Source organism: Schistocerca gregaria, chromosome 4 (assembly GCF_023897955.1).
Source record: "Schistocerca gregaria isolate iqSchGreg1 chromosome 4, iqSchGreg1.2, whole genome shotgun sequence".
Classification (NCBI taxonomy): Eukaryota; Metazoa; Arthropoda; class Insecta; order Orthoptera; family Acrididae; genus Schistocerca; species Schistocerca gregaria.
The window spans coordinates 555520884-555540532 of record NC_064923.1 but is presented as its reverse complement, the minus strand read 5'-3'; the positions used below and the strand labels follow the sequence as shown (position 1 = coordinate 555540532).

The 19649-nt window shown below is 39.6% G+C and overlaps 1 protein-coding gene across 4 annotated transcripts in view; it reads right to left on the bottom strand.

Moving 5' to 3' along the window:
* Positions 1 to 19649, bottom strand: part of LOC126266775 (tubulin epsilon chain-like) — a 169178-nt gene that overhangs the window by 98721 nt on the left and 50808 nt on the right. For all 4 annotated transcript variants that reach the window (XM_049971311.1, XM_049971312.1, XM_049971310.1 and 1 more), the window contains exon 4: positions 1576 to 1764. In XM_049971311.1, the coding sequence (XP_049827268.1) occupies positions 1576 to 1764 (189 nt within the window). The remainder of the gene's footprint in view (positions 1 to 1575; positions 1765 to 19649) is intronic.

The window sequence follows — 19649 nt, the reverse complement described above, 5'->3', positions numbered from 1 at the left end:
TTGCTGAATTTTCCATTTAGCAACCAAACTTGATTGTACACTTCCACAGCAAGCTTCATACATTCTGTAGCGCAATATAAATTCCCCACACAGAGAAATGAAGCACATAGCAAAACAGACCACAACTGTTTACATTACCGCTCACGAGCGTCATCTGCAATGAGCTGCAGTAGTTGTTACTGCAGTAGCAGAGAGACCTGACAATGGTGAACAGAACAGGAGGTGCAGCCAAATGTGCTCTCAAACTGGCTGTTGCTATGGTAACAGCCATGTAAACAGCTAGATGTCAATCACTTTTATTCTGATCTGGATATAATAAAGTTACCTAACAAACACTGCCACTGAGTAAAAGAATGTTTAAAGATACACACTGTAGATGAAATATTACATTATCTCAAGTCAATGAAATATGTATATCTATTTTTGTTCTTTACAGATTAATTACTTTCAAATTCATCAAGCTATCAAAACAAATAAAATGTCCACTGACAGCTCTTGACTAGCACTGTCGAAAGAAAACACTATAATTTTTAACAAGCAAGTACAAGTTGAACAGCGAGTTCGAATATTTATTCTGATGATTAAAAAACTCACTTCAGTAATTTAATATGCACAGCAGTAGTATGGAATATGAAAGAGCAATCTGCAAATAAATATAAATGAAGTGTCCAGGAAAAATACCATCATCACCATATAAAACCTATTATAGCTCTAATCCTGTTGGGTGTGTAACACTATTGTTGGTAATAAGTTTTAATATTATTTATATCTGCTGAAGCGTCCGCACATAATGGATGAGAGGCAATATGTAGGATTTACTGTCAATCATATGTCAGAGGAAGCAGTGCATAAGCATGAATTGTGTGTTTGATTTAGATATGCTGTTTTAGTAATAAATGCACAATAATTTTTATGTTTTCCAATGGCAGACTGATGGCTACACAAGCCTTGGTCAGTTTGTTGTATGTGGTGGTTGAGATAAGACTCGTGCAGATGTTAAGTACATCACACGTTCCTAAAAAGAGTTTAAAATTTTTTGTGCAATAGGTCTAGGAACTTGAATTTTTTTATTTACTCGTGAGGTTAGTAATGTTTTCTACAGCACATTTTGCAGATTTAACTCTGAACTGCAGTTTGGTGTTCAGAGATTTCTTATATGACTTTACAGATTCACAATACTTCAAAATAGATTTGTAATGATTTTCATGGAGATCCAATGAACAAAACTTTAAATTATTTTGATAAAGTATAATACTTGAAACCCAGATGCTCAACTGTCGAAGAAAGAGGAAGCATATCAATCCGTCATTGCACTTACAGTGTTTCGAAACATGTTGAAAAGGCACTAACAGATAGCCATAGCTGCTACCCAATGTAACTTGTAGTCTTTCTCATATTTGAACATTTCAAAGAGAATACAGTTCACATTTCTGTGAAACATTTATGACTTTTCCATTAACTGAACCCAAAATTCCTTCAATTGTAATTTGTTAATAAATTTTTCTTATCTAATATGATGACAAAAATTTCATAAACCAGGTATGAAATATTTAGTTATAGTACAGTGCACAGTACCTGTGTACATCTGGAAAAATGTCTGATAATAATGGCAGCAAAGAAGATCCCAGTCCAGAGCCTGTGCCTCCTCCAACTGAGAAAAGCAGCAAGAAACCATGTAACTGATCACAAGATTCTGCCGACTTACGAAGCAAGTTTTCTATCTTGCTTGCGTATCTTCGACCATGAGACAAGTTTCCTTCAGCCCTGAAAGGAAAGAAAAATGTAGAAATCTGTGTTGCATATAATCTCTCAAGAAAATTGAAGGACCAGTCAGGACAAGGTTGTTAAACTTAGTAAACAATTTATTCTATTCTAATCTAGAAGTCATGCTGTAAGGTTATGACTCTTAAAATGTTCAACGCAATATATTTATCAATATTCATCTGGTCAGACAGATGATAACACCCACTCAACTTCCTTCCAGATTTGTTGCAACATCTGTTGGATACATTGTACTGTCATTTAGAACATTCTTTCTCGAAGAACCAAATGGAACTGTTGAGACATTGTAATGATAGTGATTGAGTAGAGTGACTGGTAGACCATCGGAATTTACAGCTAATTCGAAGAATCAACGCATGACACAAATTTAATTTTCTTATTCTATCATACGAAAAATGACAGAAAACACTAATTCAAGTATAACTGGTAGTACATGGATATTACATTGCAGCTGCATGTGTGCATTACTGTAACGAGACCTCCTGCTGTGGAAGATATCGTCGAAGGACCTTCAACTGTTTTATATTCCCTGGAAACATTGAGACACGTATAGTCACAGTTCATACAACAACGATGTGTCACATAAATAGCGGGATGCAGAGAGAAGTAGGTTTAAAATTTTTTCTGCAGCCTGTCTTTGCATATGGCTATCTAACTGCTATCTTCATCAAGTCAGTGTCACTGGTAATGTGATGACAGAAGAGCAGCACAATGTTTAACAGGTTTACTTTGTTGTTGAACGAGTCACATAAAGATGGTTAATGTATCAAACAATGGAAAATTCAGGATGAAATGTAACAATATTATGAAAAGGAAATTTGCTACTCGCCGTATGACTACTTTCGGCAAAGACCTCGTTGGCCAAAAGCTGATTTGTGACAGTTTTCTTGTTGTGCCTATCTGCGACTCAGCATTTCCACTATATGGTGAGTAGCAACTTTCCTTTTCAAAAGATGGTTAAAGTGTTCTAGTCAGGCACTGTCCAACATTCAGTCCACATTACATGAAGAACTATTTTTAAATTAGAAGTACAGGTGGTGACTTCTACAAATGTGTTTCTTACTATAGGTATATTGTACAAACATAATCAATAAAATTAGGAATATTATAGGACTTGCAGAGTAAAAATGTAGCTGTAAGCATAATGAAAACATGAAGGAGACGTGTGTTCAGTATCCCATCATCATCAGTGTTATTAGAGAGGGAGTACAAACCCAGGTTACACAAGAAGAAGGAGAATAAGATGGCCCTGTCCTTTTGGACCCACTCAGAACCAGGAAAATCAGTAATTTTCAACCACTCACATCCACACACTGCATGTCACTGTGAAGTGCATGGCAGGGCTTCTTCCCATTACAATCACATATGGACTGTGGGAAAAATTACTGCTTAAATGCCTCTGTGCACCTGTAATTAAACTAAAACAATCTTGACCTTCCAGTCCCTTTGAGAGCCATACGTATGGGTTGTAATATATTCCTCAATTCATCACTTAAAGCTGATTCTTGGAACTTTGTGAGCAGGCCTTCTCGCGATAGTTCACATATGTATTCAAGTGCCTGCCAGTTCTGTATCTTCACTGACTCCATGACTTTCTCTCTTGGGTCAAACACACCTGTGACCTGTGATTTGTGGCTTTCCCGGAATATATGCTGTTGACTGTTCTTGGGTGTACTGATGGATACAACTGTCAAAAGTCCATGATGTTTCAGCAGACAACTGTTCCACCACCACCATGTAGCTGATGGAATAAATGTATGCTACATGCAAGGGTGTATTTATATCTGCTGGTCAAGAGACAGGTCTCACCGGTCCTGCACGGTGCTCAGTGGTGGGATCCATGCAGCAAGAACGATAGTAGACAGAGTCTCAATTGCATTCCACCTGCCATATTTGTTACATCTTGCATCCAGGTGTCACATTCTGCTTTGACGGAGCTTAGTATTGGGTCCCATGCCATGTTCAGTTGGAAGCCAGTGTCTCTGTTGATTAAATTATCCATCAACTGAATTTCAATAGCTTCTTCGAACATGCAATCCCAAAATTTATTATGGGTAGCCAGAATTTTTGTTTGCTGGTAACTCATTTTATTACTGTTTTCAATGCTGTGTTCTGTACTGAAGATTGATGTACAGAACGTGAGTGCCATGCCCACTTACTACAGACTAACAACTCTCCTATAGCAGAAAATGGCACTTAAAACGGACATTAAATGAATTACCAGCAAACGGAAGTCCTGGCCACAACTGATATATTTTAGGGCTACGTTTTATCCGACAGATAATTTCATCAACAGGGACTCTGGCTTCAAAGTGAGCATGGCACAGGAGCAAATACTAAGATTCATCAAAGCAAAACGTGATACGTAGATGCAAGGTGCAACATGGACGGCAGGTGAAAGCCAAATGAGGCTCTCCCCTCCACTATCACAGCTGCACACACCCTTACTACCACAGGGCCTGAACTCTGGACAGGCAGGTTAAATACTGCAAGCCCACAGCGGCCACTTCACTCCATCAGCAGCATCTAATGACAGTGGGACGATAGTCCACCAAAATATCATGGACTTATGACAATCAGATCTGGCAATACTCCTGAAAACCAAGGATGCAAACCTGTGAATGTCTGTGCTGCCATTAAAATAACTGTATACCTAGTAATGTGATATACAGTTAGAATAATAGGACAGTGTGTTACAGAATAGACACTTCTCAGCAGAAAGCAGTTAGAATAATTAAAGAGATCAGCACAAACATTTATGAGAACAGTTCACAACAGATGAGAAAGGATGAAATTTATAATGAACCAAATGCTCACATAAAATTTAATCTATTACATGACAAATTCATACCATTACTTGAAAATAGCTTTCCACATAAGCTAATCAGAAAGGACATTAAACAGCTATTGTGAGGGGGGGGGGGGGACAAAAGAAAACATGGATCACTAGAGGAATTAAAGTGTCTTGTGAAAAGAAAAGGGAACTGCATCTGTTCGCAACAACAAGTAAAAATTCTGCAGTAGTTGCTGAACGTGTAAATCTTTCTACTTGCTTTAGTTGCCTTTTATAGGCTACTTTGGTAGTCATTCTTGCTACAACTGCCTCATAGTCACTGAAACCAATTTCAAATGTGGAATCATCAAAGAGGGCAGGTCTATTTGTTGCTATTAGATCCAATTTAATTCCATCATAAGTGGACTTTTGAAGCATTTGGTGTAGGCAGTTTGAAGAGACATCATCCCCAGCAATGTTTCACAAGACATCTCCTTAAGCCCACCACGAACAAAACTGTAATTTTTCTAATTGATTATTGGACGATTACAGTCTCCTCTGACAGTGACAGTGTGATTAGGGAATTGCACACTAGTGAACTTTGGCTTTCTTTAATGTTTTCGGTTACATCGGAGGTGAGTCTAGTGGTCAATAGGTTAGAAGTTTATGCCTACCCTTGACATTCAGTCTTCCCACACAGTCTCATTTGCAGTTTCAATATCTACCTTGATGGATATGAGTTTCTTGTCTACTGTCACAAATACACTGTCTCCATTAACCATTAGCCTATCCTTTTGGTATACACTTAATTTTTTTGCAAACTCTCACTGCTGTCAATTTCAGGTTTTAAGAAGCTTCCTTTAATTTGTATTTTGTGAGCTCCAATGTTTTCAAACACTGATACTTTGTTGTCACACTGGTACTTTGTTGTCAATGCTTCTGGAATTAATAGCTAAGATTTTAATAGTACTCTTATCTGTAGGGGGCATTTCTCTTGATCTTATACTGACACTTTGTAATGTAGCAGAATGGAATAGTACATGTTGAAAAGGTCAATGCCAAGCATTTTGGAGACTGGAATAATATTTATGTGACATTATATACTCACAAAACTTTCAATTGCATTGTCCTGCATGTGCCATATTTATGAACACTGATAATGTGTGCTGAAATTTTGTGCAAATTTAACTAACCTCTGAGATTATTATTTTTGAGAAGAGGATACAGAAAATCAGTAGTAGTAATAATACCTGAACTCAATGTAAAGAGACTGAAATCATGTTAGTATCAAAAGTCATGGTGCAATTACAAAGCAATTAAGGAATGTAGTCAATCACTTGTTTGCAATACATATTTCATGCAATTTTTATGTAAAACCAGATTTCTTTCAACATAATAATTACTTAAAACTTGTTATCACTATCTGCCAAACTTAAGTCTGTAATCAGTCTCATGAAAGCACTGAGATTTCAATTGTAAGTTTAATTATTACTATGTAAAGAATGCTTTTGTAACTGCTGGATGTTTGACAACTGCATGTCTTGAACCATTGTTGTAACCAGTACACCTGTGTCAGTTTTATCAGTGATGTGATGAAATAAACATATTTTACAAGTACTTCTGAGCATTTGAGACAACATTATTTGTTGCTGAACACAATGCAAAGTGCCTGTCAGTCCATAACAACTGAGCCCATATGATATTTTAAAATGTATTACAACTTAGTTACACACCCAACACCTATTTGACAATCAGCAAGTTAAGAATTTGAAACGTAAAAGAATTTGAGATCTAACCATGACAGCTGCTTACATTTTAACTTCCAGGTCCCCTGTAATTATCAATATCTGGACTGGAAGCACAGTCGCATAATCTAAAATGCCATTTCTCCAAAAATTACTTGTTCCAGTGTCTGCCACAATTTGCAGATAGTTACAGCCCATTCCATCGATGGATGTCAGAACAGCCTCTTCCACATGTTTAATGAGGACCCCAGGCGCACATAATCAGTGCAGCTGGTGTTCCTTCCCAACACTTGCTCTCACTTCCCTGAGGGGTGCCATTTCCCACCAACTTATAAATTTCAAATACCGAACAGAGACCACTGCAACTATGTTCACTACGCAACATACCATATTTACTTGAATCTAAGCTGCACTTTTTTCGGTTTTTGTAATCCAAAAAACCGCCTGCGGCTTAGAATCGAGTGCAAAGTAAGCGGAAGTTCTGAAAAATGTTGATAGGTGCCATCATAACTAACTTCTGCTGTCGAACATATGTAGCGCTACAGGCATGCTTTGCAGGCACAAAGATAAATATTGGTACCAAACCTCTGCGTAAGTAAATAAATTTAAAAAAAAAGGTATTAGACGAGCTTTTTTCTCCGCCCCGAGTTTCGGCCACTGCATTTTCATATATTATCCAACGAAGTAAATAGGAATTCGGAATTGTTCATCTTCGAATGTAGCAGCTTTTCAAAATTCGTAGCAACAAAAATAAATTTCTTTACATAAAAAAAAAAACAATTCACAAGGCTTTAGGATTGTTGCACGAGTTGATACGCTGGGGCTCCTTAAGATTTCACGTAGCGGCACCTATTGCTTCATTTAATTTTGTGAAGTGAATGAACCATAACGAAGCGCTTTCATTATAGTGTCAAATCCAAGAGGGGCATTATTTCTTTTGCAGAACAAAGTTCTAATTGTGCTGCTGGTCTGCGATACGGGATTGATGTGAGTGTAGTGACCTATTACTGACAATCGATCCCTACAAGTGTACAGTACTTCATAAACATTCCGTCAAGTGTTAATTTACGTACAGTGATATAGATATTCTTTGACTTAGCTTTAGTTAGTTATTCCGTGCTGCTCATGTCTACACAAATCATTCATATGTGTAGGGTTACGTTATTGCTAAATATATGTGGGAATAAAGGAACTGTTTTCTCCAACACCCACATTTGGTGACACCCGACGAACTACGTAACATCCGCGTCGGCTTCAGCGTTTAACGAAGTTCCGCAACGTTCACGTTTGTAACTTCCGCGCCAGCCGCGTCGCGCTCGTTTCAGCACGATAATAACGGATTCGCCAGTCTCCACCATTCTGGTTACATAATCCTCTATTGTGGTTTGCCCAGTTAGAGAGCCAGTTCGTCCTCGCACAAATATCGACGGACGAAACTAAGTACAGCTATGTGGTTGCAGCACTTACAGAAGATCTAGCAGCAGAAGTACAAGATATCCTAGCCGCACCACCGGATACCGATCGTTATGCATCCATTAAAAACGCATTAATAACGCGTTTGTCACAATCAGAGGCAAAACGGCTAGAGAAGCTACTGCGCACTAAAGAACTCGGAGATCGCACTCCATCACAACTCTTACATGGTTGTGTCGCTTGCCGTCAGATACTTAAAAAATTCTCACGGTATGTGCAGGCGATTTAAACGCACTGGCACAAACGACCGACAGGTTAATTGAAATGTATCCCACATCAAGTGTCTCAACATTAACACCACAACAAGAAAATTCGCCCACAGTGACGTTAGTCTCCCTACAATCACAACTGGCAGAGTTGACCGCACAGGTAGCTGCATTACAAACAACGCACAACCGCCAATGGCCACGCCGCCGACGGTCACGAAGTCGCAATCGATCACCATCACTATAGAACTTATGCTGGTACCAGAAGACATTTGGTAATGATGCACGAAAGTGTACGCTACCTGCAAGTGGAAACATGAAGCAGACACCGTAGCAGCGATAACTTCCAGTGCAAACACTCGCCGACTTTTTGTGACAGACCGCGAAACAAAACTACAGTTTCTCGTCGATACAGACGCAGAAGTGTCCGTATATCCAGCAAACCGCCTATCACGCCGGAGCTGCGACGACTGTTATCTATACGCCGCCAATGACTCCAAAATTAGAACATACGGCCGAGTAACATTATTCCTTAATTTGGGGCTACGCCGTGTGTTTGAATGGCAATTTACAGTGGCAGATATATCACAGCCTATTATCGGAGCAGATTTTTTGTCCTTCTACGACTTACTGTCAGATCTGCGACGTCAGCAACTAATAGATCTGACTACTAGTCTGCACACAAGAGGAAAAGTCCGTTGTATCACACCACTAGAGGTACGCACAGTCACAGGCGACACACCATATATACGATTACTGAAAGGATACCCCGAGATCGCACAAGCAATCGCCTACTCTCCCACCAGTCAAGCAAACCGTCCACCACATTTTGACCACGCCAGGGCCGCCAACTCACGCTCGGCCTAGACGTTTAACGGCCGAAAAGCTAAAAGTGGTAAGGCAGGAATTTCGCAGCATGCTGTCACAAGGTATCTGCAGAGTTTCTAGTAGCAGTTGGGCATCCCCAATTCACATCGTGCCTAAAAAGAAGAATGGATGGCGCCCCTGCGGTGACTATCGCCAACTCAATGCAAGGACCATTCCAGACCGGTTCCCAGTTCCACATATAGAAGACTTTTCTGCAAATGTTCACGGTAAGACTATATTTTCTACCATTGATCTAGTTAGAGCTTACTATCAGATCCCTATACCTGCAGAAGACATTCCTAAAACAGCGGTGACAACAACATTCGATCTATTTGAATTCACCCGAATGCCATTCGGACTATGTAATGCCGCCCAGACCTTCCAACGTTTTATGGATGAGGTTACAAGAGATATAGATTTTTGCTATGTGTATATAGATGATTTATTGGTGATGTCTGCATCGGAAGAGGAGCACTTACAGCATTTGGCACAAGTGTTTGAGCGCCTACGCACACATGGATTAATCCTGCCAAGTGTGTTTTTGGTGAGAAAGAGGTCCACTTTCTAGGATATTTGGTGAATGCACAGGGTATTCGACCGCCACATAGTAATGTAGAGGCCATAAATAAATACCCCCGCCCTGTCACAGTCTGAGAATTACGACGATTCATTGGAGTAGTGAATTTCTACCAACGCTTCATTCGCAATCATGCACTGATAACCTAAACCTAACCACTGTGTGCATTGGACTATCGAGCGGACACCACGTTTCAAGCTATAAAAAAAGCTTTAGCAGAGGCCGTACAATTAGCACACCCGGTCGCGCATGCTCCACTTGCTCTTATGGTTGATGCTTCGTCCACTGCCATTGGTGCCGTACTTCAGCAACAAATTGATCAGTTAAGGCAGCCCATTGCATTTTATAGTCATAAGTTGTCACCATCTCAGCAAGATTGGGCAACATATGACCGTGTGCTGTTCGCCGCTTATGCGGCAGTAAAAAATTCAGACACGCATTAGAAGGGCGACAGATCACGATTTACACAGATCATTAGCCGCTTACCTATGCCTTTAAGGTAAAGCCAGAGAAAGCATCGCACAGGCAGCTGCGACACTTAGATTATATCAGCCAGTTCACGACCAGCATTGTGTATGTGGAAGGGAAGCTAAATGTTCCAGCTGATGCACTTTCTCGCATAGAAGCAGTGTCCACAAGTAGCGGATGACATTGCACAGGTGGAAGCAATGACAAAGGCCATTGATTACGACGCCCTCGCGCATGCGCAACAATGTGATAGTGAGTTGCGTGATCTATTGCAAAAAGAGAAAGGATTGAAGCTACAGCCCGTGACATTTCCTGCAGCAAGCATTGAGTTGTACTGTGACGTAGCAAGAGGAAAGATACGTCCATTTGTGCCACAGCAATTCAGAACACATGCAATTGCATCAGTGCACAATCTGCCACACCCAGGAGTAAGAGCCACACTCAGATTGGTCAAACGAAAATTTGTATGGCCATGTATGCACACAGACAGTAAAGTATTTGTGAATCAATGCTTGGCGTGTCAGAGGAATAAAATCACACAGCACGTCAGGGCACCATTAGGCACATTTCTTCCACCAAATCAGCGTTTTGACCATGTGCATGTTGACATCATCGGCCCACTCTCGGCATCGGAAGGCTGCAGTTATTGCCTCACGGTGATTGACAGATTTACTAGGTGGCCTGAGGCATTTCCAATAAAGGACATCATTGCAGAAACTATAGCTCAAACATTTTTTCGTGGTTGGATTGCCCGGTTTGGAGTTCCACTGAGAATTACAACTGATCAAGGACTACAATTTGAAGCCTACGTTTTCAAAGCATTGGCTACGTTATTACGTACGAAACGCATACGCACCACGGCATACCACCCCGCATCAAATGGCATGGTTGAGCGTCTTCATCGACAGTTAAAGGCAGCACTGAGATGTCACGCAACACCGAACGGGACAGAGACACTATGTATCATACTTTTGGGTCTACGAACGTCATTCAAAAGTGATCTGAAAGCAACAGTAGCAGAACTGGTGTGTGGACAAACATTACGCCTACCTGGAGAATTTCTGCACAGCATGGCAGATGATACAATCACAGCTTCAGAATTCGCGACAAGATTAAGAGAGCATATACGTCAATTGAGACCAACAACGCCTAGAAACCAGCTTGGAAGACATTCGTTCGTTTTTGCGGAGCTAGACAAGTGCACGCATGTATTCTTACGCAATGATACTGTGCGTAAACCACTGCAGCCACCATATGACGGACCATATCTAGTAGTCAGTAGGGATACCAATACTTTCCGCATAATGATTAACGGCACACCCACCATAGTTGCAGTGGACCGTATCAAGCCTGCATTTCTGGACGCAACAGACACCACCACTGAACACAAACCAGTGAAGACAGGAGAAGCTACAAGATGTGTTCCTGTACCCCACGAACACCACAACGCTCAGCGAACACCAGTCACTGCAACACCAAGACCGACGTCGAGGACTACTACACCACTCCCTGACACAACCACTGACACACGTGACGCACCGCCCGGTTTCAAGAAAGAAGTAGTTACAAGAACCGGACGGCGTGTGAAATTTAATCTGCGGTATCGTTAGCATTAAAGGGGGGAGTCATGTAGTGACCTATTTCTGGCAATCGATCCCTACAAGTGTACAGTACTTCATAAACATTCCGCGAAGTGTTAATTTACGTGCAGTGATATAGATATTCTTTGACTTAACTTTAGTTAGTTATTCCGTGCTGCTCATGCCTACACAATTCATTCATGTGTGTAGTGTTAAGTTATTGCTAAATATATGTGGGAATAAAGGAATTGTTCTCTCCAACACGCACATGAGCAACTTCAGGCGATCGCGACTGCAGAGAGAGAAATTATTTGAATGTTCAAGTAGGAGGAAAGCATTTAGTGCGTCAAAGTGTGGCCGATATCATGTACTATAAGTGATTTTAAAACGAATTTGTTAAGGAACAATGTCAGAAATTCCTGCCTGTGAACGTTGAAATTTTAAAAATTAAGGCGAATGGAACTGCTAGAGAGCAAAGAATCGAAAATTTTAAGGCTAGTTGCAGCTGGATTGATCTGTTTATGAAGCGCTGGGGTTTTTCACTTCGGAGGCGAACAGAAGCACAGAAGCTGCCGAAAAATTATGAAGAGAAACTCGTAGAATTTCAGCGCCTCACAATTAGACAGCGCACAGAAAAGCAATACTTTCTTGATCAGATTGGAAATGCTGACCAACTCCCGTATATTTTGAAATGCCGTCAAATTATACGGTTGACGCCATAGGAAAGAAAAACGTAAGTGTTCTTACATCAGGGGGTGAAAAACATCGGATGTCGCTCATGCTTGGTTGCACAGCAGATGGACATAAATTACCCCAATTCATAGTTTTCAAGCGAAAGACTTTACCGAAATCAGAAGTGTTTCCAAAAACTGTAATTGTACAAGCAAACGAAACTGGGTGGTTTTCGGAGGGCATGGTGCTGGAATGGATTAGGCGTGTGTGGAATCGTCGTCCTGGCGCAATACTTGGTTTGTGCAGTCTGCTGGTATTAGATGCGTACGCAGGCCATATACCACCTGCAGTAAAACGAAAATTAAAGGAAAGCAAAACGGACTTAGCGGTAATTCCAGGCGGGATGACGTCAATTGTGCAAACACTTGACGTCTGTTGAATAAACCATTGAAGGACAAGCTTAAACGTTTGTACACAGACTGGCTTTCGACAGACAACTGACACCAACAGGGCATGTAGAACGCACAAGTTTGTCACAAGTATGCCAATGGAGTATGATGCATGGAAGTGTGTTCGAAATCAGACTGTGCAACAAGCATTTTAAAAATGTTCGATATCCAATGCACTACATGGTACGGACGACGATGCTCTGTATGAAGAAATACGCAACAAATAATAGAGTGATACTGATTCAGAATCATGACTGATGTTTTAAAATTTTCGTATAAGATGTATTACAAATCTAATAAAATTTTGTTTTAAATTTCAGCGTTTAATTTCTAAGTTATTTTCATTCTTATTTTATAAGTGTTGTTACTCTGCATTGCACAGGATAGAAAAGTGTGGAGAGCTGCAGCAAACCAGTCTACGATCTGAAGACAACACACACTGCATTTGAAGTCATCACTAAAAATCTACTACGAAAATCCGACTAGCAAAACTAACTGGGATGTATGTCAATATGGCCAACTCTTTACGTTCTGAATTTTTTCCTACCTGTGACAAGAGGTGGTTGCTAACAGGAACTTTTATGAATCGTGAATCACTTGCAGTATTCTCTTCACCATAAGAATAATACGAATGTAAACATTACGCCATGTATTCTTTCGTGTTTGCTGCTATCTCATTTAAACCCTGTCTGCCTAATAAACTACGAAACTAGTGAGGAAACAGCAAACGCCGAAGAATATATATATCACGTCATGTTTATATTCATATTATTCTTATACTGAATAGTGATACAGTCAGAAATGAAGCACGGCACCTGACTAGATTTTTAAATCTAAGATGACTCTAATTTTTGTGCAGAATGTCTGCAAAGATTTTCAAACAGTGAAAAATTTTCGCAAAGGACGGTCCACATGCAACGATCTGTCTGCGCAGTTTACATGCAATAGATCGATGTAGAGGCTTATCTCACTAGGGGTAAGACAGATACTGCCGACAGGAAAATTAAAGAGACCTTTGGAGATAAGAGAACCACTTGTATGAATATCAAGCGCTCAGATGGAAACCCAGTTCAAAGCAAAGAAGGGAAAGCAGAAAGGTGGAAGGAGTATATAGAGGGTCTGTACAAGGGCGATGCACTTGAGGACAATAATATGGAAATGGAAGAGGATGTAGATGAAGATGAAATGGGAGATATGATATTGCGTGAAGAGTTTGACAGAGCAGTGAAAGACCTGAGGCGAAACAAGGCCCCCGGAGTAGACAACATTCCATTAGAACTACTGACAGCCTTGGGAGAGCCAGTCCTGACAAAACTCTACCATCTGGTGAGCAAGATGTATGAAACAGGCGAAATACCCTCAGACTTCAAGAAGAATATAATAATTCCAATCCCAAAGAAAGCAGGTGTTGACAGATGTGAAAATTACCGAACAGTCAGTTTAATAAGCCACAGCTGCAACATACTAACAGCTGCAAAATAATAACACGAATTCTTTACAGACGAATAGAAAAACTAGTAGAAGCCGACCTCTGGGAAGATCAGTTTGGATTCTGTAGAAATACTGGAACACGAGAGGCAATACTGACCCTACAACTTATCTTAGAAGAAAGATTAAAGAAAGGCAAACCTACGATTCTAGCATTTGTAGACTGGAACACTCTCTTTCAAATTCTAAAGGTGGCAGGGGTAAAATACAGGGAGCGAAAGGCTATCTACAATTTGTACAGAAACCAGATGGCAGTTATAAGAGTCGATGGACATGAAAGGGAGGCAGTGGTCGGGAAGGGAGTAAGACAGGGTTGTAGGTATTAAAATTCATGGAGAAGAAATAAAAACTCTGAGGTTTGCCAATGACATTGTAATTCTGTCAGAGACAGCAAAGGACTTGGAACAGCAGTTGAATGGAATGGACAGTGTCTTGAAAGAAGGACATAAGATGAACATCAACAAAAGCAAAACGAGGATAATGGAATGTAGTCTAATTAAGTCGGGTGATGCTGAGGGAATTAGATTAGGAAATGAGACACTTAAAGTAGTAGAGGAGTTTTGCTATTTGGGGAGCAAAATAACTGATGATGGTCGAAGTAGAGAGGATATAAAATGTAGACTGGCAATGGCAAGGAAAGCGTTTCTGAAGAAGAGAAATTTGTTAACATCGAGTACAGATTTTAAGTGTCAGGAAGTCATTTCTGAAAGTATTTGTATGGAGTGTAGCCATGTATGGAAGGGAAATATGGACGATAAATAGTTTGTACAAGAAGAGAATAGAAGCTTTAGAAATGTGGTGCTACAGAAGAATGCTGAAGATTAGATGGGTAGATCACATAACTAATAAGGAAGTATTGAATAGGATTGGAGAGAAGTTTGTGGCACAACTTGTCCAGAAGAAGGTATCGGTTGGTAGGACATGTTCTGAGGCATCAAGGGATCACCAATTTAGTACTGGAGGGCAGCGTGGAGGGTAAAAATCGTAGAGGGAGACCAAGAGATGAATACACTAAGCAGATTCAGAAGGATGTAGGTTGCAGTAGGTACTGGGAGATGAAGAAGCTTGCACAGGATAGAGTAGCATGGAGAGCTGCATCAAACCAGTCTCAGGACTGAAGGCCGCAACAACAAACAACAAGATCGTTGCAAATGTGTTGTGTTCACATGACACAAACTCCAATCTACTACTCGCCTGCCATCTGTCGGTGTAGAAAAGAAATATCAGTGGCAAGCGACTACGCTCGCCGAAAACGTCAGAAGTTTAATTAATTTATTTTGAAATTTAGGAATTGAAGAAATTCTGTTGTGGTCTGTGTTCGCAACTTGTGTTGCAAAAAACATTCAGACAAAACGCAGGAAACAGAGAGAGCGGTCAAAATGGTATACATAGTGGCTGCTAAAGTGAAAGCATTTTTCGCACATACATTTACTGCGAGTTGCAGGGCCACTCTAACGACTGGCGTAATTATTTACAGCTGGATGTCGAAACTTATAATTGTCTCTTAACGCTCGTAACCTCTCATACTAAACGAAATAATACCTGAATGAGAAGAGCAATTTGTCTCCACAAACGGCTGACGGTGACATTAACCCATTGTCCCTTTTTTGGGACGCATATATTTTACTTATTTCTATGTAAGCAATGGAGCTTTTAGCCTTTATTGTTGCTCCTGTAGGTTCAACTAACTGCCATAATGCCTGTAAATGTAAAGTAAATAACTTTTTTCTAAGTGCTTCACGTCAGGAAAATTATAAACTTACTGGTTTTTTGTTCTCGCGCTTTGCAGCATTGTATGTCTGCTGGTAGTTCCTGGACGACAATGAGCTGTGATTTAGTTGTCGGGGCGTGTTTGTTATGAACATATGAATGTCTGTGTAAGGTTAAGTATACTTAAGATTTTTTCAAGTAAGTGCAATATTGATATATTTTATGCGTCCCAATAATGGGACAATGGCATGTTACACTATCATTTATTGTTGATGTGCCCTATTCTTGTATACACGTATTATACAGAGAAGAATTGCATTTTACGTTCTTTATATCTGTTTTTTTTTTCATATTCTATTCGAATTTTACGATTCCAACAGAATAAAAACATGCTGCGTGGACTAACACTTGAAGAAATTGTAGAAGAACTAGAGAACATCAATAGAGTGACGACGAAGATGCTGACGTAGAATTGGCGATTATTCCACCCTATGCAGGTGTAATAACAGATGAAGAAGACATTGACGAAAATGTACTGAACAATGAGTCTGTTGTACAAGATGTAGCCGGTACTTTAAAGCTCATAACCAGCCGAGATGAAGCTAATGCTACAGTTGTATCTCCAGAAGCCAAAAGAAGAAAGCATTAGGACAGGAAGCAGAAAGTGGTACGTTATCTACAAAAAAATATAAATGTAAGTGGTATAAATGTCAACCAACGTACACAAACACTAGTGAATCAGGGACGAGCAATGAAAATTATGTTGCAGAATGTTTAGCAAATAAGACAGTGCGCCAGGTGTTTGAGGATTTTTTTCCCCTGAGAAACTAATAGATATTATTATTGAACAAAGCAAATCTATGCTTCCAACTTAACAAAATAAATTTTTTGCTAACCAAAGAAGAACTAAAATCATTTATTGGCATACTACTTCTGAGTGGTTATCATAGGCTTCCCCATGAGAATATGTACTGGGAACAGGCTCCCGATGTCGGTGTTCCTTTAGTCTTCAACTCCATGTCAAGAAATAGGTTTTGGCAAATAGAGAGATTCATTCATCTCAATGACAACTCCAAATAGACAGAAACGACAAGAGGTACAAATTGAGGTTGCACTTTGAAATGCTGAAAAAGGAATTTGGTAAATTTGGTGTATTTCATTCAGAACTCTCAATTGATTTAATGATGGTACGATATTATGGCAAACATTCAGCTAAAATGTTTCTGAGGGAAAAGCCTATCAAATTTGGTATCTTACAAGTTCCAATGGCTTTCTTTATAATTTTTCGCCATACTGTGGCAAGACTGACAACAAACAGCAGCCTTTAGGTGCAAGGGTAATAAATGAACTAACCAGCATGATTCCAGAATCATAGAGTATCCGAATGATTTAACTTTTCTTTGACAACTTTTTCACCAGTGTTGACACACTGATCACACTCAGAAAGAGTAAAATGAAAGTTACAGGAACAATAAGAGAGATTCGAACTAATGCAAGTCCTTTGAATGACTCAAAAAGAATGGCAAACGAAAAGGAACTAGGATTCTATGACTACATGTTTGACAAAGAGAACCAAGTTCCAGTTGCTAAATGGAGTGACAACACACCAGTATGTGTAGCGACAAATTAACAGTACTACTACTCCTCTGAGATACTCATGGGCAAATAAAAAGGAAATATCTGTTACAATGCCACATCTCATTGAAGAATACAGTGCCCATATGGGTGGCGTAGATTTACTGGACAAACAGATATCACTTTATAGGACGAGGATAAGGTCAAAGAAATGGTGGTGGCTGCTATTCACACAGATGATAAATATCTGCATAGTGAACACATGGTGTGCATACCAAATTGCTAAATTTAATGCGAAGCTCTCACTTTTGGATGTCCAAAGGAGAATAGTGATGTTTTACCTATCAAAGAAAACAGGATTAGTAGCAAAAACCAGAGGACTGCAAGGAAGCAAATTGATGGGAGGACGGGTGAGCACAGATGTACGACTAGATCCAGGAAATCATTTCATTGTGCCAAGTAAAACACAGAAGAGATGTGCTTACTGCAAGAAAAAAAAACAACCAAAATTTGTGATAGGTGCAATGTTAGTGTACACGACAAGTGTTTTTCTTCAGTTCATACTGAATAGACATTCAATAATATTAAAACATGCTTTATTTATTGTTTGTGTTGTTTCTTACAATATTATGCATGGAGAATAAGATTGTGAATTTGGATAGCGCATTTGGCTAATGTCCCAAAACTGGGACAGTATGTAGTTTTTGTTCTAATAAACTGAAAATTTTCAAAACAACTTTTTCTTTTATTCAATTAATCACTCAATGTAACGTATTTACGTATAAAAGTTTGCAAAAAATGATCTGACAGAGTTTTGGCCAGTAATGGGTTAAGATTCCTGGCAACAGGAAGGAGCTATAAGGGCTTTAAATTTTCAGCTGCAATTTCTAAACAAGCATTACAGAAATTATACTCAACACAAGTGAAGCTATTTACGCTGTCCTGAAAGACAAGTTCATGAAGGCAAGTCAAGTACATTAATTCTGTCAAGTTACAAATAATATTTTTGCTGATGAAGAATCATAATATTTTTGCTGTTTTAGACGTGTTTGAATCACAAAATACCACAAACTTGGCTGGTATATTTCATCCACTCCAACACCAGATCTTTGAGATTTTTGAACTTTTGGTAATTATTTACAGTAAACAGTCCACAACGATTTTTATTATTACCATTTCTCAGTTCGCCGGTGCGTCAACTTCTCGAATTTTTCAACTAATGCATTGTATGCAGCTGTCTTTTTGTTCCTGTCACTGTACTCTTTACTTTTAATCTTCCACAAACATGGGTCATTTCTATAAAGTTCAATGAATTCACTGATAAACTGTCTAGAACACTGACGAGCGTCAGTCATTTTAATGCTCCGTGCGCACAAAGACAAACACTAGACTGAACAAGCAGCTGTTTCGCGCCACATTTACTCCAACTTGTCTGCGCATATGTGGTTTGAACCCACAGATTTGAGATGATTCGCTCAAATCTCCAACTCGAACTTTCAGGTTTGCACACACCTCATGTCAGTGCAAATTTACTGTCCACACGCAACGATCTGTCCACGCAGATGTGATGTGCACAGACAATTGCGCAGACAGATCATTGCTTGCGGACGGGCCTTAAACTCTCATTCAGAACATCTATTATAAGCAGTCTATTATTTGGTACTTGTTGATCATTATCAAAGAAAGCAGCAATGTAACAACAAATAGCAGTATATCGCCATTGTTTCGCTAATGGGGCTATTCGACCCCCCACCCCCTATCTCTATCTCTCTCTCTCTCTCTCTCTCTCTCTCTCTCTCTCTCTCTCTCTCTCTCTCCAAGCGGCGGTAGTGCACAAAAGCAAACCATGCTAGCGGCGTAAACACTCATTATCTGAATGCGATAAACAATGCATGACACAATGTATTTTCAGCTTATAGTGACGTCAACATGTAAAGTAACAGGGGATAATATGGAACTCTTAAAAGTAATTTAAATTTAAAGCACAGCAGCAGAGATAATATGCTGGACAAAATAGACCAGAAAATACTTGTTTTGTGTTTTGATCGGCATTGTAGTTTCGTTGCATAGTGTTTTGGTTTTCTATTAATTGCAACGAATTATATAAGTGTGGTGATAATTTGTAAAATTATGTAATGCATTTAGATATAACTATTTAAATATTATAAAATATTGTAAACGAATTGTGGCCATGTTGTTGTTGCGGTCTTCAATCCTGAGACTGGTTTGATGCAGCTCTCCATGCTACTCTATCCTGTGCAGCAATTCATCTCCCAGTACCTTC